The sequence below is a fragment of the Phyllostomus hastatus genome, unplaced genomic scaffold (genome assembly GCF_019186645.2).
Source record: "Phyllostomus hastatus isolate PE091 unplaced genomic scaffold, TTU_PhHast_1.1 phas_contig_80, whole genome shotgun sequence".
Taxonomy (NCBI): Eukaryota; Metazoa; Chordata; class Mammalia; order Chiroptera; family Phyllostomidae; genus Phyllostomus; species Phyllostomus hastatus.
The window spans coordinates 30,092,597-30,116,475 of NW_025333960.1; the positions used below are offsets into that span (position 1 = coordinate 30,092,597).

At 37.1% G+C, this 23,879-nt stretch overlaps 1 protein-coding gene across 1 annotated transcript in view; it reads left to right on the plus strand.

The window, feature by feature from the left end:
- ELP2 (elongator acetyltransferase complex subunit 2) overlaps positions 1-23,879 on the plus strand; it is a 41,101-nt gene that overhangs the window by 1,140 nt on the left and 16,082 nt on the right. Inside the window, exons 2-12 of the mRNA XM_045849670.1 lie at positions 1,195-1,273; positions 5,973-6,043; positions 8,794-8,950; positions 9,535-9,612; positions 12,678-12,742; positions 13,508-13,574; positions 14,064-14,204; positions 15,984-16,079; positions 17,321-17,421; positions 17,608-17,739; positions 22,453-22,602. Of these exons, the coding sequence (XP_045705626.1) occupies positions 1,195-1,273; positions 5,973-6,043; positions 8,794-8,950; positions 9,535-9,612; positions 12,678-12,742; positions 13,508-13,574; positions 14,064-14,204; positions 15,984-16,079; positions 17,321-17,421; positions 17,608-17,739; positions 22,453-22,602 (1,137 nt within the window). The remainder of the gene's footprint in view (positions 1-1,194; positions 1,274-5,972; positions 6,044-8,793; positions 8,951-9,534; positions 9,613-12,677; positions 12,743-13,507; positions 13,575-14,063; positions 14,205-15,983; positions 16,080-17,320; positions 17,422-17,607; positions 17,740-22,452; positions 22,603-23,879) is intronic.

The window sequence follows — 23,879 nt, forward strand, 5'->3', positions numbered from 1 at the left end:
TATTTAATGGATTTGTACCATGCCTTACATCACATTTTTATTTTTAGTGATAATCTGGTGGCCATGTTAGATTTTAACCTATCAAAAATATATATTGACCCTAAAAAGTATTTTGTTTTGTTACGTTTTTGCTTGTTGGACATTTAATTAAATGTGGGAATAAGAGCATGGAGGTACTAAAACAAAGTTTGGGGGATGATGTTCATTCAGCAGATTTTTGAGGACCCTCCATGGGCTACCTCTGGACTGGGTGGTAGGGACACAAAGATAATGGGTAAAAAATAACTTCTGCCCATTAAGGAATTCTCAATCTAGTGAGAGAGAAAATGAGCTATTATAATTGTTTCCCAGCCTCAAATAACTCATGTGTGAAATATGTTAATTATATACTTACCTCTGTAACCCTTTTTCTTAGCCATGAGAATTCTAGTTGGCATATAAGCCTGTGCAGTTGGCAATAAATAGAGAAAGGGTCTGTGAAGAGAAAGGCACTGCAATCACAGAGTTAGTGTTTTCAGCAGTGGGTGAAGTAAAGAGAGCCCAAGTGTGGAGTGATGTTGGTGAAAGCAACAGTCTGAAGAAATCTGATGTCTGAGGACCTTCATAGTTGTGACCTGGTGGTGACCTTGTTTGTGTCATGATTCAAGAACCCTAATTAGCCATGATGGGCATCACCTGATTAGCCATGATGGGCAAAGTGAGCCATGAATTGGTATCCATTAAATATGAATTCCTCTATTAAAAGTTTTTTGTCTTTCTTTTGTTTGTTTTGTTTTTTTGGTCAACAAAACACTCAAATTGGTGCAAGCATGATAGAATTAAGCTCCTGAGACCTGTGGGAGCAGGAGGAAGAAAAGGGTTCCTTCTTTTGTCTGGGGTGTCAAGACAGGCTCCCTGGATGAGGACTGGGGTGGGAAGGGTGGGGGCGGTGAGCAGGAGTTAGGTAGATGAAGACCTGAGAGCTCAGTGTGATGAGAACCCATGGCACTGGGGATGTGCAGTGGCAAAAAGAATGAGAGTGAACAGATAGTTGAAGCCATGGTTACAAGTTTATGAATTAAGGAAAATGATTCTGTTTGAAACAATCCTGAACACTTTTGTATCAAAACTATTAAAATCTGATTTTTATTGATTTTTTTAAATTCCTCTGTAGGATAGATTGTAACTTACTAACTGGAGTTTTCTTTGTTAAAGAAAAGAGTTGTTGTTACCAACCTGAATGGCCACACTGCTCGGGTCAATTGCATACAGTGGATTTGTAAACAGGATGGCTGTAAGTATCAATCTGATTGTTAAAATTGATCTCAGTTGTTTCTTGACAAAGTATGATTAGTCATATTTTCATCACTTCTATTACTTTACCATTAGCTTATCTGATACTCTGCAATTGGGAAATAGAAGAAAAATGGTATGCCCAGTGAAATATCTGACCTGTACTTTTACTTTATAGCAATTAAAGCATAGATAACACAACAGTGCTTAGAATGAGGGTAGAGGCAGCCTCTGTCTATGGCAAGATCCCCACCATTGCTTAGTTTCTGCTCAAAGCCTGTGATCAGGACCCATGTTGGGCCCAGCCCAGGCTTGGATTCTGAAGATTTGGTTTGTGGGGCTGTTTCTGCCACAGAGAATCTATTGCTTTTTAGGCAGGACATTGCATTTTTTGTTTACTCCAGTTTGCACCTTTGTAATATATGAAAAGTGGAGGCTTGGAGTGGTACAGGGGACCCTTAGAGGTCTGTGACACCTGGGAGGTCAAAATTATTTTCAGATTACTACTAAGAGGTTATTCACTGCTTACATTCTCGTTCGATTCCAGTCATACAGTGGCACTTTCCAGCAGATTCACTATATGTGATACTTTAACAGATTAAATCCAGAAATAGATACGAAAATCTAGTTGTAGTTTAATGAAGTTACATGTTAAAGAGATTTTCAGAAATGTAAAACAGTGCCTCTCATTAATTTTTTGTTTAGGAAAATAAAGGGTTTTCCCTCACCATAAAATATTATATTTGTTAACATGTAATGGAGTTTAGTATTTTTAAATAAACTGACAAGCAAGTAGTTTTCAAGTTTCTCAGTTTAAATTTCTAGTGTGTTTAATGTTGGTACATATAGTCAGTCCATATAAACAAAAACTTTATGGGGTCCTCAAAAATTTTTTTTAAAGATTTTATTTATTTTTAGAGAGGGGAAAGGAGAGAGAACGAGGGAGGGAAACATCAGTGTGTGGTTGCCTCTCACAAACCCCCTACTGGGGACCTGGCTTGCAACCCTGGCATATGCCCTAGACAGGGAATCGAACCAGCAACCCTTTGGTTCACAGGCTGGCACTCAATCATTCCACTGAGCCACTCCAGCCAGTGTGGGTTCTCAAAAATTTTTAAGAGTGTAAAGGAGTCCTGACACCAAACAATTTGAAATTTCCTGGACTAGATCATCTCTAGATCTCATTTCTAAGGTTCTGTGATTCCAGAGTGTTTGATTAACATATTCCTTTTAGAAGGTGCCACCAAAATCCTGTGGAATTTCCTCAAATGTCTTAAATATACCTACTGTAGTTTTCTTACGGACTTTGAAATAATTTTAGTTTTTATTCCATAAATATTTTAAATTATTTTATTGATTATACTATTACAGTTGCCCCAGTTTTTCCCCCTTTGCCCACCTCCACCAGTACCCCCCATTCCCTCTGGCAATTTCCTCCACCCTTAGTTCATGTCCATGGGTCATGCACTTAAGTTCTTTGGCTACTCCATCTCCTGTACTATTCTTAACATCCCCTTGTCTATTCTGTACATACCAATTAGGCTTCTTAATCCCTGTACCTTTTTCCCATTCTCCTCCTCCCTCCTCCCAACTGATAACCCTCCAAATGATCTCCATATCTGTGAATCTGTTTCTGTTCTGCTTGTTTGCTTTGTTTTGTTTTTTAGATTCAATTGCTGATAATTGTGAATTTATTGCCATTTTAATATTCATCATTTTGATCTTTTTTCGTACATAATCCAATTTTTCATTTCATATAGTAATGACTTGGTGGTGATGAACTCCTTTAACTTTACTGTGTCTGGGAAGTATTTTATCTGTCCTTCAATTCTAAATGATAGCTTTGCTGGATAATCTAGATTGTAGGTCCTTGCTTTTTATCACTTTGAATACTCGTGGCCTATCACTTCTAGCTTGCAAAGTTTCTTTTGAGAAATCAGCAGACAGTCTTAATGGGAACTCTTTTGTAGGTAACTATCTGCTTTTCTTTTGCTGCTTTTAAGATTCTCTCTTTATCTTTAACCTTTGGCATTTTAATGATGATGTGTCTTAGTGTGGTCCTCTTTGCATCCATTTGTTTGGGGCTCTCTGGTCTTCCTGGATTTGTATGTCTATTTCCTTCAATAAATTAGGGAGGTTTTCTTTCATTGTTTTTTCAGATAAGTTTTCAATTTCTTGTTCTTTCTCTTCTCCTTCTGGCACCCCTATTATGTGAACATTGGTATGTTTAAAGTTGTTCCAGAGGCTCTTTAGCCTATCCTTGTTTTTTTTTTTTTAATATTCTTTTTTCTTCTTGTTGTCCTGATGGAATGTTTTTTTCTTCCTTACGTTTCAAATCATTGATTTGATTCTTGGCTTCATCTACTCCATTGTTACCTCTAGATTTTTCTTTATTTCACTTAATGTAACCTTCCTCTCTGCTTGGGTCTTTTTTTTGTTGCTGAAGTGTCCAGTGAGTTCCTTGAGCATCCTAATAACCAGTGTTTTGAACTCTGCAACTGATATTGCTTATCTCTATTTTGTTTAGTTCTTTTTCTGGAGTTTCTTTCTGTTCTTTCATTTGCACCACATTTCTTTATCTCCTCATTTTGGCAGCCTCCCTGTGTTTGTTTCTAGGAATTAGATAGAGCTGCTTTGACTCCCTGTCTTAGTAACATGACCTGTTGCAGAAATTACTCAGGGGCAAGTTGGCTGGGGTGGAGCTTTAGTTAATTGCCAGGGTGAGTCAGCCGGAGTGAACCAGGTTGATGGAGTCTCTGATGCAATGTGGCTCTGTGTGAGGGAGGGCTCAGAAAGGGGTTAGTGTTGCTGCTTTGCCTCTGGAGTTTTGTTCAGGAGGAGGCTGTTCCCCATCACCCACCCTAATGTCAGGTACTTCAGTTTCTTCCCGCACGCTGCTGTTGCCCTTTCAGCTGCTGCACTGGTGCTGGAGCCCAGAGGGAATAAGTCTGCATAAGACCTAAGTCTGTTGCAGGCTCTCCAAGAGAAGATGCCTGGGAATCCTGCAGTTTCTTCCACTGCTCTAACCTCCACTGGTTTTTACAAAAGGAAGCTAGGGGGACTTATATTCCTGGCACTGGAACCCTGTGCTGGATGGTGTGGTTTGGGGTAGGAACTCGTTCCCGAGGTATCCCTTCTGATTTTTATCTACCACGTGTGGACATGGGACTATCTTTTCTGTGTCTCTGAGTCTCTACCCCTCCTACCTGTTTGGATGAATGTGACTTCCTTAATTCCCTGGTTGTCAGACTTCCATACGGGTCAATTTTCTGATGAATCTGGGTGATAGTTGTAATTTTTGCAGTGATTGTGTGAGGAGGCGAGGTGTGTTTACCTATGCCTCCATTTTGGCTGGAAGTCCCCATAAACATTTATTAAGAGCATCCTGAGCCAGGTACAAGTGGAGAATTTCCTGAGTTAGTGAGACTCTGGTATGATTTTATTTGTGACATTAGAAGAAGTTAAATAGGCTCCTTATTTCAATTAGTAATGCAGTATTAGTCACATTAGGTCAGTGGAAACCATTAAATAGTAGAAAGAGTGGCTGTTAGTGCAGACATTAAAACACAATTGTAATTTTACTAATTGCCACCAAATGACATTACAGACTACTTAAATATCAGTGTAGGGATTCATTATAAAATATTAATTTGGGCTTGTATATTTTATCTTCCCTTTAAAAGTGAGGTTATATAAAGCAAATTGCTTGACATCACTAATTTTTAACTATTAGGATTGATTTCCTCTAAGACGAGGGCTCTACCAACAGATAATTTAGCTATTCTTTCCAACCCCTGTATCAGGTACCTTATAGTAATTCTCAAAATCACGTAGGTAGATAAATAGCTTAATTTCTCTGATGCATAAAGAAATTAAATCCCAAGGTCACAGCTGGCTGACAGCAGGGTTAGGACAGAACCTGGGACTTCTGAGTCCTTATCTGATGCTCTTCAGACAGTTCCCAGCTACTGCTTCTAAATGTCTAGCGCACAGGACAGAAGAAACAAATAAATGGCAAATCCAAACAAAAATGATTTATTATCTTCCCCTTCTTAAAAATCGAGATTGCGGGACATTCTGTAAAACAACTGGCTGGGATGCTCATTATCACACAAAAAGAAGGGACTGGGATGCTATTCTACGTGAAAGGAGACTGAAAAAGGTGACAGCTAAGCACACAATGTGTGGTCTTTCTATTCTTAATTTAAAAAGTTATAAAAGACATTACTGGGACAGTTTGGAGAAATGTTGTGTATATTACGTAATAATACTGTATCACTGCTGAAAGTCTTGAATGTGGTAATGTAGGGGAATGCTCCATTTCTTAGGCGATCCATAGCTAAGTGTTTGAGGATCAGAGGTCCTGATGTCTGCAACTTATTTCTCCCTAGCTGTCAGAAACAAAAAGGGGTCTGTGTGTACATCGGGTGGCGTAAAGTAGGTTTACAGGTCTGAGTACGTGAAACATATTTTTGTATTATTAATTATTGTATTATTTTTCCATGCAAACAACTGTAAACCTTCTTTTGCCCACCCTGCGCATATATAGAGAGAGCAAGCTATTTATCAAATATGACAAGTGTTAACAGTTGGTGAATCTAGGTATATAAGTTTTCTTATATCTTTTCTATAGCTTTGAAAGTTTTCAAAGTAGCTGGTAAAAAAAATAAAAATATTTACCAAGATATAATTTTTTGCAGCTCCTTCTACTGAATTAGTTTCTGGAGGATCTGATAGTCAAGTGGTTCACTGGGAAATAGAAAATGATCAGGTGGGTAGACATGTTTATAGTTGTAAGAAATGACTGTTATATCTGCTTTTGTTTTCAATTTCTTTCTCCTTTCTATTGTGTTCTTCCTTTATGAAGTTGCCTCATTCTTGCTTATCAGTAATTCAGATCCTTTATTTTTCTGTACTTCCACAGAGCTGTACCCTTCCCTCTAAAATTTGCTCCCATATGATATGCTATCAGTCATTTTTGTGAACTTCTGATTATTTTGAAATAATTTTCAAACTGTTCTTACATGGGTTGTTTGATCTGAGTTCAGTGAGTAGCAAAAATTAATTCTGCTGTGTTCACAGGATAACTGTTGCTATGTGGATATAGATTCACATAACTCTGAGTGATGTTATCATGTGTAGTGCTGGGTATGGATGGACCTCTATTGATGGATATTTAGGTCGTTTCTAGTTGTAAGAAAAGATTAAAAGTGAAAAGTTAGTACACTAGATATTTGTACATCTGCCATACTGAAGATGGAGATAAGACAAAATCCTATTCATGAAACATACATAGTTTGAAGGCTGAATATACTTGAATAAAGTACAGTACAAGGTAGGTGCTCTAACTCGCCATCCCCCAACCATGGTACAGTGAGTTCAGAAGAGATTTTTAAGAGGTGGCCTTTGAGTTGGTTCTTAAAGTGTGAGGTGATTTCCTTGGGAGGAGTTAAAGGGGTGAGAATTCTTGGTAGGAAAAATAGCGTAAATAAAAGCTCAGGTGAGAAAACAGAGTACCTGGTCAGGAGTATCTGGTTTTAACCAAAGCCTAAGACGTCTTTAGGGCTTTCTAAAGTGTGTTCAGAGAATTACTCATCTTTTAAGACGTTCCATGAAAAAAGGAATCTGATCAATCAAGTTTGGGAAACACTGCATATCCTATACATATGTCTCTTAGAGAATCCCAATGCACATGAGCCTAGAGAGGGCTCTGAAAAGTTCTTTCGTGGACGAATCTGCTTATCTTTGTTTAATTTACATTTCCCAAAATTGTTTCAAGTTTGAACTTTTTTCTTTTAAATCTCTTAGCAGCCCTTGTAACTTTGAGGAACATGGTTTTGGAAATGTTTCTAGATAATACATGTGGGCAGTAATACTTGAGAAACAATAGAGATGATCCTATGGGAGTTTGAACACTTGCTTTAAGAGTTTATTCTTTTTTTTTTTTGTAATAGGTGAGCTAAGTTTTTTTTTAAGATTTTATTTATTTATTTTTAGAGAAAGAAGGGAAGGAGATAGAGAGAGAGAAACATCAATGTGCGGTTGCTGGGGGTTACGGCCTGCAACCCAGGCATGTACCCTGGCTGGGAATCGAACCTGCAACACTTTGGTTCGCAGCCCGTGCTCAGTCCACTGAGCTATGCCAGCCAGGGCTGAGAGATTTCTTTTGAGTTTCTTAAGTTTTTTGATGGTTGAAATACAATCCTACTTAAAGATGTGAAATATTTTCAATAGATATAATTTTTTAAGCCGTAATGATAAAGATTCATATAAAGAAGTTTAAATATAGAAAAATATAAAGAAGAAAAACCTATATACAAAATCTCAACAGATTTAACATACTGGTGAACATTGTCTCAGATCTCTAGTATATGTACAATCATACATACTGTATGTAAGTTATTTAAAATGTTTTTTTCAAAGAAGCCAAAGGTTAATGATGAAAGGAAGTTAGTGTGTAGACCCTTATACATAACTATTAATTACTTTCTGGAATGGCAGAGTTCTGCCTAAGTAATGGGGAAACAGCTGACGAGACACTTAAGGGACACCAGTATTTCAAAAAACAATTTATGGAAGCTACTTCTCAAAGGAAGTGGTGCAATTTCACACATTTTGGAACTCTAAGATATACACCTAAAATAGCAGAAATGATGCCATGGTGAAGAATCTTGCATGGTAAGCAAATGAATTACCAGTTCTGTGTGCCATTTTTCCATTTTGCAGCCATGATTGATTCAGGCAAGTGTCATGAGGGGATGCTGAAAATTCTTGGTGGTGGTTTGATGGAGAATAGAATATTTACTCAGCCCAAGTGTAATCTCATACATTATCAACCAAAAAAAATTGAACTTCACAGTAAAAAAATCTGGCAGACAGTACCTTGACTGCATTATCAAGGTTAACTTCACTAAAATTGGGACAAACTGACATCTGGTGATGTTATGCACTTAGGTAGTAATGATGTCAGAATTTGTATCCTGAATCTGTTCATGATGAAACATCAGACTAATCCCAAAAGGAACGTTCCACAAAGCTGACCTGTGTTCTTCAAAAATCTCAATGTCATGGATGTCTTTCCATGGTAATAATCATATATTTATCTATATTATCCTTTTTATTAGCTAAAGTATATGCCTACAACAATTAATCAGTTCCCTATTAATTCTTGGTTGATTTTTTTTTAACATTATAAAGAATGTGTGATCCATGCCTGTATCCTCCACCCAAAAAAAAAAGAGAGTGTGATGAATATCCTTTTATTATTTGTTACACTCTTGCTGTTAGGGTCTCAGAGTAGATTCTTAGATGTCAGATTGCTGTGTCAAGGGTATGCACAATTTCTGTGTCATTAATATGGTCAGACAAATTTCTCCAAAGTATACATTTTCTTCAACTGAAAGGGCCTATTTCTGGGACACATTTTAACAGTACCATTAATCTTATAATTCCAGTTAAATAAAGTTAAAAGTGATAATTCCTTTTGTATCATAATGTTTTTGTCATTTTTTTCTCATTCAGCTTTTAAAATCTGTCCATCTCTATGGCCATGAGGGACCTGTCTATGCAGTGCACGCTGTTTACCAGAGGAGGGCATCAGATGATGCATTCCGTACACTGATCGTTTCTGCAGCTTCAGATTCCACTGTCCGAGTCTGGTCTAAAGAGGGTTCACAAGGTGTGTTTAGAGACATTATCCAAACCAATGAAATAGTAATTATCAAACAAATGACAACCAGAAGAGCAAACATATAATTTCTTTTAGTTTTTCAAGCAGCTTTAAAAACACTTTAATTCTAATCTAAATGTTTGTGGTTTTTGCACTTCTTCAAAATTCCTTATACCAAATGATTTGTTAATGTGAATTTCCTCAGCCAGGGGTGTCCAATCCACAACCTGCAGGCTGCATGCGGCCCAGGAAGGTTATGAATACAGCCTCACACAAAATTGTAAATTTACTAAAAACCTTTTTTTTGCTCATCAGTTTTTATTCACGTGTGTCTATTTAATGTGTGGCCCAAGACAACTCCTCCTCTTCCAATGTGGCCCAGAGAAGCCAAAAGGTTGGACACCCCTGCACCTTTGCATATAAGTAATTTTGTTCTCTAACCTTGTTAAACATTGACCATTTATATTCACATGGTCAGTAGGGGCTCAGGATTGACTTCTGTCATCTCCCTGCTAATGTGATGATGCTATGCAGCCTCTCTAGGTGGATAACTCAGAGTTAGTCATTCATGGTGTGTTTCATTATTTTTTTAGTAACATGTCTTCAGACCTTGAACTTCGGAGATGGATTCACTCTGACTGTCTGCTTATCTTTTTTGCCTAATACTGATGGTGAGTATCCTGTTAAGTTCATGTTAATAGAGCAATATATATTTTTATATCTTCATATGACAGAACCTAAAAGAAACATATTGAGTCTCAATTTTGTATCTAAATTTTTTCATGAAACAGGTTGAGACCTAGCTAATACACTTTGTTTTCAGTATTCAAATTATCTGAGCATAGGACATAAGAGTAAGGGAGGCTGTTTGGAATTTTGGTGGCTGTTTAAAGTTTACCCCAATAAATTCAATAAAAAGGAGAAAAAATTAAATGACTTAATATGAAATCAAGATCGATATTGCTGTTTATCATGTATAGAGCCCAGCAGAAGTAAGGCCTGCTTGAGTGTGGTTGGTAGAATAATATGGGTATAATAATTTATAGTTTTAATTTGAACATTTCACCTAAAATGTCATATGGTGTGCTTGAGTGTGATAGTGTTATGTTACAGAATTACATGCTTGTGATTTTGTAATTAAAAAGGGCATTATTTGTGCTAGACCATGTATATTGCCAACTTATGTAGATCTAATTTAGGAAAATTGTCTAACTCTTCAGAAGGTGAAGGTCTGGGATAAGCTGAAAAAGTATTGAAGATGGACCAGGAGCATTTCTTTCAGGAGAACCCTCCATGTGATTTCCATTTCTATAGTTTTGTTCCTGTTCTAGTTGTTTGCTAAGTTTCTTTTTGCTTTTGTTTTAGGTGTGGTTGTTAATAATTGTAAGTTTGCTGTTGTTTTACTATACATGTTTTTTATCTTTTTCTTAGATAAGTCCCTTTAACATTTCATAAAATAAGGACTTGGTGATGATGAACTCCTTTAACTTGACCTTATCTGAAAAGCACTTCATCTGCCCTTCCATTCTAAATGAAAGCTTTGCTGGATAGAGCAATCTGGGATGTAGGTCTTTAATTTTCATGACTTGGAATACTTCTTTCCAGCCCCTTCTTGCCTGTAAGGTCTCTTTTGAGAAATCAGCTGATAGTCTGATGGGAACTCCTTTGTAGGTTACTGTCTCCTTATCTCTTGCTGCTTCTAGGATTCTCTCCTTCATTTTTACCTTGGCTAATGTAATTATTATGTGCCTTGATCTGTTCCTTCTTTGGTCCAACTTCTTTGGGACTCTCTGAGCTTCCAGGACTTCCTGGAAGTCTATTTCCTTTGCCAGAATGGGGAAGTTCTCTTGTATTATTTGTTCAAATAAGTTTTCCACTGGTAGCTCTTCCTCTTCTCTGGTACCCGTATAATTCGGATGTTGGATCGTTTTAAGATGTCCTGGAGGTTCCTAAGCTTCTCTTCATTTTTTTTTGAATTCTTATTTCTTCATTCTTTTCTGGTTGTTTTTTTCTTCCTTGTGGTCCACACTATTGATTTAAGTACCAGTTTCCTTCCCATCACTATTGGTTCCCTGTGCATTTTCCTTCATTTCTTTTATGGTAACCTGCATTTGTTCATCTAATTTGCGACCAAAATCAACCAATTCTGTGAGCTTCCTGATCACCAGTGCTTTGAACTGTTCATCTGATTGGTTGCCTGTCTCTCGGTTGCTTAAAAAAACTGGCTCTGGGGCTTTTAATTCTGTTTGAGCCATCTTTTTTATTTTATTTTTTTTTTCCTTTGGTCTGGTTGCACCTGTTACATGTGAGGGGCGGAGCCTTAGGTGTTCACCAGGGCGGGTTACTCCAGTCGCTGGGTTGTGACGCTGTATGTAGGTGTGGGGTCCAAGAGGGAACAGTGTTGCTTGCTCTGCTTTCTGTGGGACCTCAGTCCCTTCCGCTACTTCCCCCAAGCAAACTGGGCCCCTCTGGTGTCAGTTTCCATATGGGTGGGCTTGTGCATGCTGTTGGACCCTCCAAGGACCTCTCCTGAGAGGCTGGGAGTCCCTCCCTGCTCCTCAATCCCCACAGGTATCCTCAATCAGTGCCCCAAGGCTCTATTTCCCAGCGCTGTGATCCTGGGTTGCACGCAGTGCCTTGTTTCACAATTGCTGCCTTGCTGGGTCTGCTGTTTGCCACCCCTTGGCTGGGGTCTGCCAGCTGCGGCTTGCGCAGTTAGGGTCCACCTGCTGCGCGGTCCTGTGCATGGATGCCTTACATGCCCAGTCCCAATACTCTCTGCACCGCAACCCACGCCTGCTGCAACCCATGCCTGCCCACCGCAACCCACGCCTGGCTGCCCGACTCCACCCCTCCTACCGGTCTGGATGAACACGTGTATTTTCTTGGTTGTCTGACTTCCATTCAGATCAATTTTCTGTCAGTTTTGGTTGTTATTTTGTTTCTAAATTGTTGTTTTCCCTATCTTGGTTGTGCAAGGAGGCACAGTGTGTCTACCTATGCCTCCATCTTGGCCGGAAGCTGGAGTTTATTATTTTTGTTTTTAGTGTGTTTAAGGTTGAAAATCTTTGAAGAACCTACTTGGTTGCAAGGTGTTTCCTTAGAGAAAGAGTTCCTGTTTTATTTTGCTCTACAGTTATTAGGGCTATCCTTTGGTAATGTAAATTAGATTTTTGTGCTATTAAAGAAATCTAATTTTATAGTTGCACCTTTCATAGCTTTTTAACCACATATTTACTTACATACTCTTTTATATGGTTCTCTAGTTGCTTCAGGAATTTTGTTTTACTGTTGAATTCTCAAACAAAATGTAAGGTCCTTAAAGTAACAAACATACCATTACACCTTTGTGCAGTTACCATGATGCCAGGCTTGTAGTAGCTCTTCCATTTTATTATTCATTGGCTCTTTGTATTAGTTGTCTGGCTGACAGTGAAAATGACCCAAACTTTCCCTCAAGCTTCTCTTTTCACTGCTTCTTCTATCATAAAATACATCTAATGGAGAAAAATAACTCTCTATCAGTAGTCATTTTTTGTCAAGTAACCATGTAATAGAACATTTTAGAGTGTTCACTTGATGCCAGTAGATATGTATTGAGCACTTTCAGTTTATTTGTTCAATGATGTGAGAAAAAGAAGTCAGAGTTCTTTATTTAGAGTTTAGAATACAGCACAGGTGATAATCATAACATATGATGGAATACTTAACAGTGAAAATCGCTTTTTCCCCCCAGTGCCAATATTAGCATGTGGCGATGATGACTGCAAAATCCACTTATTTGTTCAACAAAATGACCAGGTAATTAATGACATTCATTAAGGGACTGGCATTAGCTTCTGCTTAATTACATTTCTTAATACTATTTCAAGATTACAGAATTTTGGGAATGTTCTCATCTAAACCAAAATAAATCAAGAGGAGTAGTTTTTTTAACAATTCTCAGCTAAATGGTTTCATACTCTCTGAACACCAAACAACTACTGCCTTGACTATCAGGTGCAGAGTTGTTAGGAGGAAACAGGTCCTTGAGTAGGTGAAGAAGAGAAGGAAGATACTGCGGTAGTGTTTTTTCTTTAAAATTTTAAATGAAATGTGTTAACCCTACACTTCCTGGCGTAGCGTTTTTTTTGTCCTTCTGAGCTTTATGTACACTTTGAGTGGTTAAACTAGGAGAGGGAATTTCTAGAAAGAGCGTTGGTTAACTAGGCTCATTTATTAAATAATAATGGAGATACTTGTTTCTTTGCATTCTGTAAGACAGTTTAAAATGGTTGTGAATGTCCAACTACCCAATTTTATCTGTTACATCATATCATATGTCATTCTATTATGTTAACATTTAGAGTATTTGATGTCTACAGATATTATCTAACCAATGTTGCTCAATTAGATGATTATGAGATTTTTCATATGAGACCTCTGTCTCACGTCTAGTCAGATAATGTTCCCTGTTTTAAAAAAAAGATTCAGCAGGGACTGGCTGAGACCAAATGAAATCAGTGATATGATATACATGAAAATATTAAATTCTTGCACCAAGCATGATAATTTTTATCTTACTAGTTCCAGAAAGTGCTTTCTCTCTGTGGACATGAGGATTGGTTAAGAGGCGTGGAATGGGCAACCTTTGGTTAGTATGAAATTTTGCTGAAATACATGTGATGGGGACAAGTGTGTGTAACTTCCAAGAAAGCAGTCTCCTATGTTTTAATTTTAAACTTTCTTTGTATGTAATATTTTTCTGTAGTCCCAATTAGAAAAGAGGACACTTATCCCTTCTGTTAACTATTGATTGGGGTGGTAGAAGGTGAAACAAGTTGATGTTTAAAAGAGGGCAAGAGCTGACTATTCTGCATGCAGACATTCTGAGAAGCTCTTTATATATCTTAGTGGACTGTGTATAGGAATACCATGTGCTGCAACCATTTATTAGCATTGTATACTCATTTGTCAATGTCAGTAAAACTGAATATAGGTCAGGTGAATGAAGGGTAAGGGAGCAAAGTCTAATTTTTTTTTTCAGGAAATCTAGAAATGTGCATATTATAGAGAAGAAAGTCTTATACCTTAATTTAAGAATATAATGCTAGAAAAATAATAAATTTCGTTTTTTAATTAGGTAAAGATCTTTTCTTAGCAAGCTGTTCACAAGATTGCCTGATACGAGTATGGAGGCTGTATATAAAATCGACATCATTAGAAACTCAGGATGATGATAATATAAGACTGAAGGAAAGTACTTTTACTGTAGAAAATGAAAGTGAGTAATAATGAAAATTTTAATGTGCTAATACTTAGGTCTCCTAGCTGATTCATTCATGTTTTACTTTATACCAATGTGAAGATTAGTTTTTCAGAAGTATCAGAGCTGTACATGAAACTTGATACTATGCATTTTTCCTTTTTTTATTTTTGTGGAATGATGAGTTGCTCTTCATATAAGAAAATTTTCTTCAAAGCAATATTAGTGAGAGTTTTTTTAAATTGCCTGAAAAAATATATATTTTAATCCTCACCTGAGGGCATGTTCATTGATTTTGAGAAAGAGAGAGAGAAGAAGATCTATTAGAAAGAGAAACATTGATTGGTTGCCTCTTGTATGTGTTCCCACCGAGAATTGAACCCACGACCTTTTGGTCTACTGGGCAACACTCCTGAGCCATCTGGCCAGGGCAACTGAAAATATTTTGAATGTTTTCTCAGTAAATTTGTATAATGTTACTAAATTTGTAATTTTAGCATAGAAGGATCTACAGTAATAATATTAATTATTTGTACCTTTGTAGAAAAATATTTTATAAGACAAGCTAAATTCCTACATTTGAGTAGTATATAATTCTGACATTCTTATTGTCTTGTATCAGAACAATGCTCCTGCGTGATGTCTTGATTCTGTTGAAATAATTGTATTTGAAGGAGTTATTTTTAAAAAATTTTTGTTTGTTTGTTTTTGAAGAAGGTATTTTTGGATGTGTATCTAAATTATAAAGTTAGTTCTCAGTGAGCATTGTTCTCCCAGGAATTCTCTTTGTTTTTCTCTTCTTGGTTATAAAACCTGTAAGAACTGAGATATTGGTAACAGTTTTATGGGGGAGAGCCAAGAAATACTATAACGAACATATTATGAGTAGATATTCCCAAACTTGAATTTTTTTTTAAAGATTTTATTTATTCATTTTCAGAGAGAGAAGAAAAGGAGAGAAATATCAATGTGTGGTTGCCTCTTGTGCACCCCCTGCTGGGGACCTGGCTGGTAACCCAGGCATGTGCCCTGACAGAATCGAACCGGCGACCCTTTGGTTTACAGCCTGTGCTCAGTCCACTGAGCTATACCAGCCAGGGCCCAAACTTGAATTTTTAAAATATTTCTATTAACTATTTTGTTTGAAATGTCATGATACTGATTTTACTTTCTTATGCATGTATCTTAATATTTTTAAAATATTTTATTAATTTATTTTTACAGTGGGGAAGGAAGGGAAGAAGAGAGGGAGAGAAACATCAGTGTGTGGTTGCCTCTTGTGTGCCCCCTACTAGGGAACTGGCACACAATCCAGACATGTACCCTGACTGGGAATTGAACGGGCAACGCTTTGGTTTGCAGGCCAGCACTCAATCTACTGAGCCACACCAGCCAGGGTCTTGTTTATCTTAATTTTTAAAAAAGAGTATTCTAGGTTATTATACTGTGATGGTGAGTGAGCATAGCTAGGAGGCTGGCGTGTTTGTGTTTGCTTTTAAAATGTAGTATGACAATAGCTGTCTCAGAAAATAGAGCATATTCCTTAGTATTTATTTTTGACTGGGAAGAGACAAAGGTGGAGGAAAATTTATCTATCTTTAGACCTTTTCTCCTGTAATTTTGAACAATGGTGAAGTTAATGAAATTTAGAATGTATGTTCTTTCGGTTGACTCTGATAAATCATGTTTTGTTCTTTTTTTTTTTTTTCTGGCTATAAATGTACAACTGAATGGTTATGAAAATGTTCCTTTTGGAAGAGCATTGAAGAAAGTACTTCTTCATTGCTTTTGTTATAGGTACTAAAACAGCATTTGCAGTTACTCTGGAGACTGTTTTGGCTGGTCACGAAAACTGGGTAAACGCAGTTCATTGGCAGCCATCATTTTACAAAGGTAGGAAGAACAACATACACGTATCCCTCATTTCAGTTATCTCTCATGTACAGAATTTTAAGCTGACCAAATAAAATGGAGCATATTTTTTAGTGTGATTAGAAATCTCAAATGTAAAACATTTTCAAGTTGACAAAGTGTAATACTTCAGTCCTCTTCTTCTGGATACTCAATTCCACTAAAAACTGTACGCATATATTTGGCTAAATACATGGTGACAGGAAGACTGTTTGACTGTGGGTGCTGGGCACACGATGCAATCTACAAGATCATGTATCATAGAAATGTACACCTGAAACCTATATGGTCTTCTTAACCAATGTCACCCCAATAAATTTAATAAACAAAGAGAAAAGACAGTTGTACTCCTGAGTAGGAAAAGGATGATTCCTGCCATGATGCTGAAATCACCTCATCTATTAGCTTTTTTCTGACAAGTGTTGGACTAATCTTTATGAGATTTAAGAGAAATTGCCTTTCAGGGAAACCTTACTGGATTCTTTACCCTTGGCAATACAAAGTGGGTAATAATGACACACATAATTTGTGAAAAAATAAGACCGCCCCCCTCTTCCTTTTGCCCTTACCCTCCATTTATGGAGTGATGCATGCTTAAGCTGGTGCTTGGGTGTAGAGCTGAGTAAGGCACAGCTCATGTTCTTCCCACAGCCCCTTCCCCAACACAACAGAGAGTATCAATAATGTTCAGGTAATCACCATTCAGCTTTTATTATATTATGCCTTATGTGCTGCAGTTAGAAAAGAACCAGATATTATAGATACTGAGGACCTCTGTGAACCCTTGCCCCTCCATCCTTCCCTGTAGCCAACTAGAGTACTGAATTTAGGGCATTACCATTCCTGTTCCTATGCATGGTTTTGTACTTTAACTACACATTTATGTGGCCATAAACAGTACTTTTACAGCTATTAAAATGATAGTGTACTTATCCTGTTATAACTTGCCTCTTTAGCTTAACATGCTAAAGATTTGGAGTTGTATCCATGTTGTTTCATGTAGCTCTAGTTTTATTTTTATTGCAGTTCAGTATTCCACTGTCTAAATATACCACAACTTGTTTACCTGTTTTTCTAACGGTAGATGTTTGTGTTGTTGCCAACATTTTGCTATTGCATTGCTGAAGTAAACATTTTTGCAGTATCTGTGGTGGTTTTTTCCCCAGTAATCTATAAACATGATGCCTGCTAAAAACCTAAAGAAACTAATTTATATTTTTTAGATGGTGTTCTACAACAGCCAATGAGATTGTTGTCTGCCTCAATGGATAAAACCATGATTCTCTGGGCTCCAGATGAAGAGTCAGGAGTTTGGCTAGAACAGGTAAAAATAGGAATGTTTAAGAAATAAAAAATTGGATTTAAAACTTAATATTTAATAGCTAGAGCCCCAATGTTCACTCTTTGTATATGTTTATTAACTGAGAACATAATCTCTGGAATCAGTGGTTTCTGTTGTGAGAAATGTGGACTATTGATAACAAATTGTTTTCTATCTATTATTGCATAGGTTCGAGTAGGTGAAGTAGGTGGAAATACTCTGGGATTTTATGACTGCCAGTTCAGTGAAGATGGCTCTATGATAATCGCTCATGCTTTCCATGGAGCATTGCACCTTTGGAAACAGAATACAGCTAACCCAGTAAGAAAAACACTTTTAAATAAAGCATTTGTGATCAAGTAGAGTGAATCCTGAATGAAACTTAGGTTAACAGTGTTGTTTTTCTTATAACACTCTACAGGAACATAGGAGAGGCATTTAAGTTCAAATGACATCACTTCTTTTTGTGAACATTATACTGCAGTTTACTAGATAACAAGCTTATGTTTCTCTAAGAATTAAAGCACTTTTCCAGAATTCGTTGACATTTTGAAATTTGCCCATAGGTCTGTTTTCTACATAAGTGAACTTTAAACTACATAAATTTTAGGTTCTCCCTTTAAGCTATAAAAAAATTTTATGGGAGTTTTTTCTAAAATGTGTACCTTCCTTGTCTTAAAAGGAGTTAACTTAGTTTGATATTTTCTTGTTGAATGGTAGGTACTCCATAGATAATTATTGAATGAATGACTGACAAAATGGCATTCTAAGAGCTTGTTATTTTGTGACAGAATATATTGATGCTCTCAGGGACTGTTAATATGTGTAATTCTACACGGCCCTCCAAGTATTAAGCTAATTTAGTTTTTTCTTATAATTTTTGTTTCTTCCCAAAGAGGAGTAGTCTTCCTTTAATCATGCTCATCATTATTTGATCTCTTTACTTTCTAATTTGCTTCTTATGTGCTGCGTGGGCAAATGAAATAGGAACATAGTGGCTAAAAGCACAGGCCTTGGAAGTGGATATCCTGGGTTCAAGTTCTGCCCCAGCACTCACTGACCAGCTGTGTGTCCTTGAGGACATTGCGTAAGCTCTGTCTCAGGCTCCTCATTTGTAAAATGTGGACAGTAAGAGCACCCACTCAAAAGATTTTTATAATGCTTAAATGAATTAATATTTGTACAGTGTTTAAAAAACGGCCTGGCATATCATACTTTTAAATAAGAAATATTTAAGGGGATAAATTTAATTTCATTCTTAATTCAGAGCTCATTTGAGCCGTATTTCAGGTCTTTGAGAGCCTTCATAGAAGAAAGCATCAGATGAGTAAGTAGAAACTCAAACCAGGAGACAGAATTTCACTGTTTATGCTTTTAATTTGGCTTCAAATTTATCATAGCTACTTACAAGTATAGAGGGTGATTTTTTTAATTGACTTCATTTTTTAGAGCAGTTTTAGGTTCAAAGAAAAATTGAATAGAAAGCACAAAAGGTTCATAAATACTTATGGCCCCACACATACAGAACCTTCTGCATTGTCAACATCCCAGGCCGGAGAGATACATTTGTTACAATCAAGAGTGATTTTTATTTTTATTTATTTATTTGTAGAGAGAGGAAGGGAGTGAAAAAGAGAGGGAGAGAAACATCAATGGGTGGTTGCTTTTTGTGCATTCCCTACTGGGGACCTGGCCCACAACCCAGGCATGTGCCCTGACTGGGAATCGAACAGGTGACTCCTTGATTCTTGGGCTGGTGCTCAGTCCACTGAGCCACACCAGCCAGGGCCCAAGAGTGATTTTTAAAATCAAACACTGCCCTTTAGGACTGACATTGGAAGATTGTACTAATTCCAAAAGTGCTGTTCTTTGTTCAGAACTTTTTGGACACTTTCATTAGTGCTAGCTTTAGAATCAGTTTTTATGTCACAGAGGAAAGGAATAGCATTTCTCTGTCAAAGCCTTTTTATATTATTATTTATTTATTTTTAATGGACTTTTGGGGGGGGGCATTGATTTGTTTTTCCACCCATTTATGCATTCATTGGTTGCTTCTCCTATGTGCCCAGAACAGAGATAGAACCCACAACCTTGACATATCAGGACATTGCTTAAACCAACTGAGCTACCTGGTCAAGGCATCTTTTTATATATTTGACCAGAAATAATATAACTTAGCTTAATCACTAACCCCATTCATTAGATTTGGCTTTGAATGACCTTGTAGGTATTTACACAAATTTAATTTTCCTCTTAAAACAAGTTTTACCACCACTTAAGCCTGGTTCAAAAAGATGCTTTGTGGACCAAGCATAAGACTTTTCTGTATTTCATTGTCACTGTTTATTTTTTTAAGATTGTATTTATTTATTTTTAGAGAGAGAGAAGGGAGGGAGAAAGAGAGGGAGAGAAATATCAGTCTTGCACATGCCCCAAATGGGGACCAGGTCCAAAACCCAGGCATGTGCCCTAACCAGGAATCAAACTGATGACCTTTTGGTTTGCAGGGCAGTACTCAGCCAACTGAGTTACTGTTTATATTGTGGCTGGTGCAGACTTCCTCAGTAAATGGACCAACTAGGTTTGATTCACCCTTCTGTCTTCTACACCTACAGTTCCTTTTACTTTGTAAAGAAAGCGATTGAGACACATGCTCAGAATCTATTAACTCATTTTACATGGTATTCTTTCCTTATTTAGAATAAAAAATACATAGTACCTAGTATATGTTGCCATTGTTCTGTGTGGTTTACAAATATAAACTCATTTTTTTGTATGTATGTATGTATTTATTATTTTTATCTTTGTTCAAGTACAGTTTTCTCCCTTTTACTCTGATTCCAGCCCACCCACCCAACCCTTCCCGCTTCCCTTCCATTACCACCTTCCCCCAAGTTTTTGTCCATGTGTCCTTTAAATTTGCTCCTGTAAACCCTTCCTATTCTCCCCTGAACTTTCCTCTTCTCTCCCCTCTGGTCACTGTCAGCCTGTCCTCTATTTCAGTGTCTTTGGTTATATTTTGCTTGTTTCTTTGTTTTGTTGTTTAGGTTCCTGTTAAAGATGAGATCATATGGTATTTGTCTTTCACTGCCTGGCTTATTTCATTTAGCATATAGCTTTCCAGCTTCATCCAAGCGGTTGCAAAGGGTAGGAGCTCCTTCTTTCTTTTTGCTGCATAGAATTCCATTGTGTAAATGTACCATAGTTTTTTGATCCATTCATTTACTGATGGGCACCTAGGTTGCTTCCAGCACTTAGCTATTGTAAATTGTGCTGCTATGAACATCGGGGTGCATAGGTTCTTTTATATTGGTGTGTTAGTGTTCTTCTGATATAATCCCAGCAGTGGAATTGCTGAGTCAAAAGGCAGATCCATTTTTAGTTTTCTGAGGAAATTCCATACTGTTTTCCACAGTGGCTGCACCAGTCTGCAATCCCACCAACAGTGCACTAGGGCCCCCTTTTCTCCACATCCTCTTCCAACACTTGTTTGTTGCTTTGTTTGTGATGGCCATTCTGACCGGTGTGAAGTGGTATCTCATTGTGGTTTTAATTTGCATCTCTCTGATAACTAGTGATATTGAACATTGTTTCATGTGTCTTTGGATCCTCTGTATGTCCTCCTTGGAGAAGTGTCTGTTCAAGTCCTTTGCCCATTTTTTAATTGGGTTGCTTGTCTTCTTACAGTGGAGTCGTGTAAGTTCTTAATATATTTTGGAGCTTAAACCCTTGTCTGAGGTATCATTGGCAAATATGTTTTCCCATACAGTTGGCTCTCTTCTTATTCTGATACTGTTTTCTTTAGCTGTGCAAAAGCTTTTTATTTTGATGAGGTCCCATTTGTTTATTCTTTCCTTTATGTCCCTTGCTCTAGGGGACATGTCAGTAAAAAAGTTTCTGCGTGAAATATCTGAGATTTTCCTACCTACGTTCTCCTCTAGGACTTTAATGGTGTCACGGTTTATATTTAAGTCTTTTATCCACCTAGAATTTATTTTTGTATAAGGTATAAGTTGGTGCTCTAATTTCATTTTTTTGCACGTAGTTGTCCAGTTCTCCCAACACCATTTGTTGAAGAGGCTATTTTTACTCCATTTTATGTTGCTGCCTCCTTTGTCAAATATTAATTGACCATAGAGACTTGGGTTTATTTCTGGGCTCTTTGTTCTGCTCCATTGGTCCATGTGCCTGTTTTTATGCCAGTACCAGGCTGTTTTGATTACAGTGGTCTTGTAATATAGTTTAGTGTCAGGTATTGTGATCATTCCTACTTTACTCTTCTTTCTCAAAATTGCAGCAGCTATTCAGGGTCATTTATGGTTCCATATAAATTTTTGAAGTGTTTGTTCTATGTCTGTGAAATAAGTCATTGGTACTTAATAGGTATTGCATTGAATGTGTAAATTGCTTTGGGTAATATGGACATTTTGATGATATAAATATAAACTCATTTAATTCTTATAATGATTCTTTGAGTTAGGTAATTTTACAAAGGAGTTAATTTAGGCACAAAAATGTTGAGTAGAGTTTGGCTTCTAAGAGGCACTTAATAAGTAATGAATGGAGGGGCCCTGACTGGTGTGGCCCAGTTGGTTGGGCATCCTCCTGCAAAAGGAAAGGTTGCCGGTTTGATTCCATGTCAGGCCACATGCCTGGGTTGTGGGTTTGGTCTCCAGCTGTGGCGTGTATGGGATGCAACCAATCACTGTTTCTCATATTGATGTTTCTCTCCCTCTCTCCCTCCCTCCCCTCCCTCTAAAAATAAACAAATAAAATTTAAAAATAATGAATGGAGGGGAATTTCCCAGAGTTACTGCTTTAAAGGATACAGGACACATTTAAATGTTTAAATTCTAACATGCTTGGCTGGAAAACAGATTCTATAATTTTAATAGCTCATCTTGTTTACTTAGTTTTTCACCTTGCTTGGGGGGCTTCTGTCTTTCCCAGTATAAAACCTTAGGGCAGAAGGCATTATTTTGAGTGGTGGTGGTCTTTTATTATTTTGATGTGACACGAGCACTTTCATTACAGAGAGAGTGGACTCCAGAGATTGTCATTTCTGGACACTTTGATGGTGTTCAAGACCTTATGTGGGATCCAGAAGGAGAATTTATCATCACAGTTGGCACTGACCAGACAACTCGACTTTTTGCTCCATGGAATAGAAAAGGCCATTCACAGGTAAAATGTTGGCCTACTTGACTGATCCACTTTAAAATACATCCATGAGCATGTGAGAAGTGGGGCCACATCATTAGTCACTAGGGAAATGCAGAGTAAAACTGTGATGAGTTGTCACTACACACCCCCTAGAAAGGCTGAAGTGAAAAATACAGTAACAAGTGGTCACAAGGATACAGAGCTATTGGAACTTTCATATATCATTAGTGGAAATGTAAACAGATACAAGCACTCTGGAACAGTTTGATATTTTCTTAAAATTTTAAACATACACAGTTCAAATAATTCAAATGTTATCGTCAAAATGTATTTACTTCAGTTTCACACAAAAGTGCTGTTATGACTTGTGATTTAATTGGGAAACACTACCAAGTGTACAGTACACGCTACTTTCTAAAGTCATACAGTGTTAGATAATAGAGGTTGAGGGTGATGTTTGTTCAGGCAACTTTTCAATCTTGGCCCTGAGCTCAACAAAATAATAAAGCTTTATTTTTATTTGAACTGTGCTGTGCAGTAGAGAAAGCCAGTATACTCAGCTTCAGTTTTTGACAAAAATTTATGGAGCCTGAATGTGGGTCAGTCAGTGAGAGCTAATGGGATTTGCCACTGACATTATTGCTTTAGTAGCATGTAGTAGATTCAAGTTAATAGGCTTGAGGGCACACGGAGTAATATTATAGTCAATTGAAAGACAAGGCAAATGATTTGGACTGATTTTTCTGTTGCGTTTGCTGATTTGTTAATGGTTCAGTTTTTTATTTACAATCTGTTTTTTAAAATTGATAAATTGGACATAAAAATGTAAAATTTTTGCTCTTTGACAGACTGGAAAATGAGTCACAAATTGGGAGAAAGTATTTATATATCTGAGAAGAACTTATATCCAGAATACTTATAAAACTTTTAAGAATTCAATAATAGGGAAACAGACAGTCCAGTTAAAAAAAAAAAGGATTTGAACAGATATTTCTCCAAGGAATACATATGGCTGGAAAGTAAGAACAGGAAAAGATTCTCAACACCATTAGTCATTAGGGAAATGCAAATTGAAGCTACAGTGAAACACCATTGCACATATTGGGATGATTAAAGGTAAAAGACTGACTAGAGCAACTGTTGGTGAGGGAGGGGGCAACTGGAATTCTCATATACTGCTGTTAGATGTGTAACTGCTTTGGGAAATACTTTGGCAGTTTCTTAAATACTTAGATATTTATCTCCCGTATCATCCAGCCATTCTGCTTATAGGTACTGTTTACCCAAGAGAAGTAGAA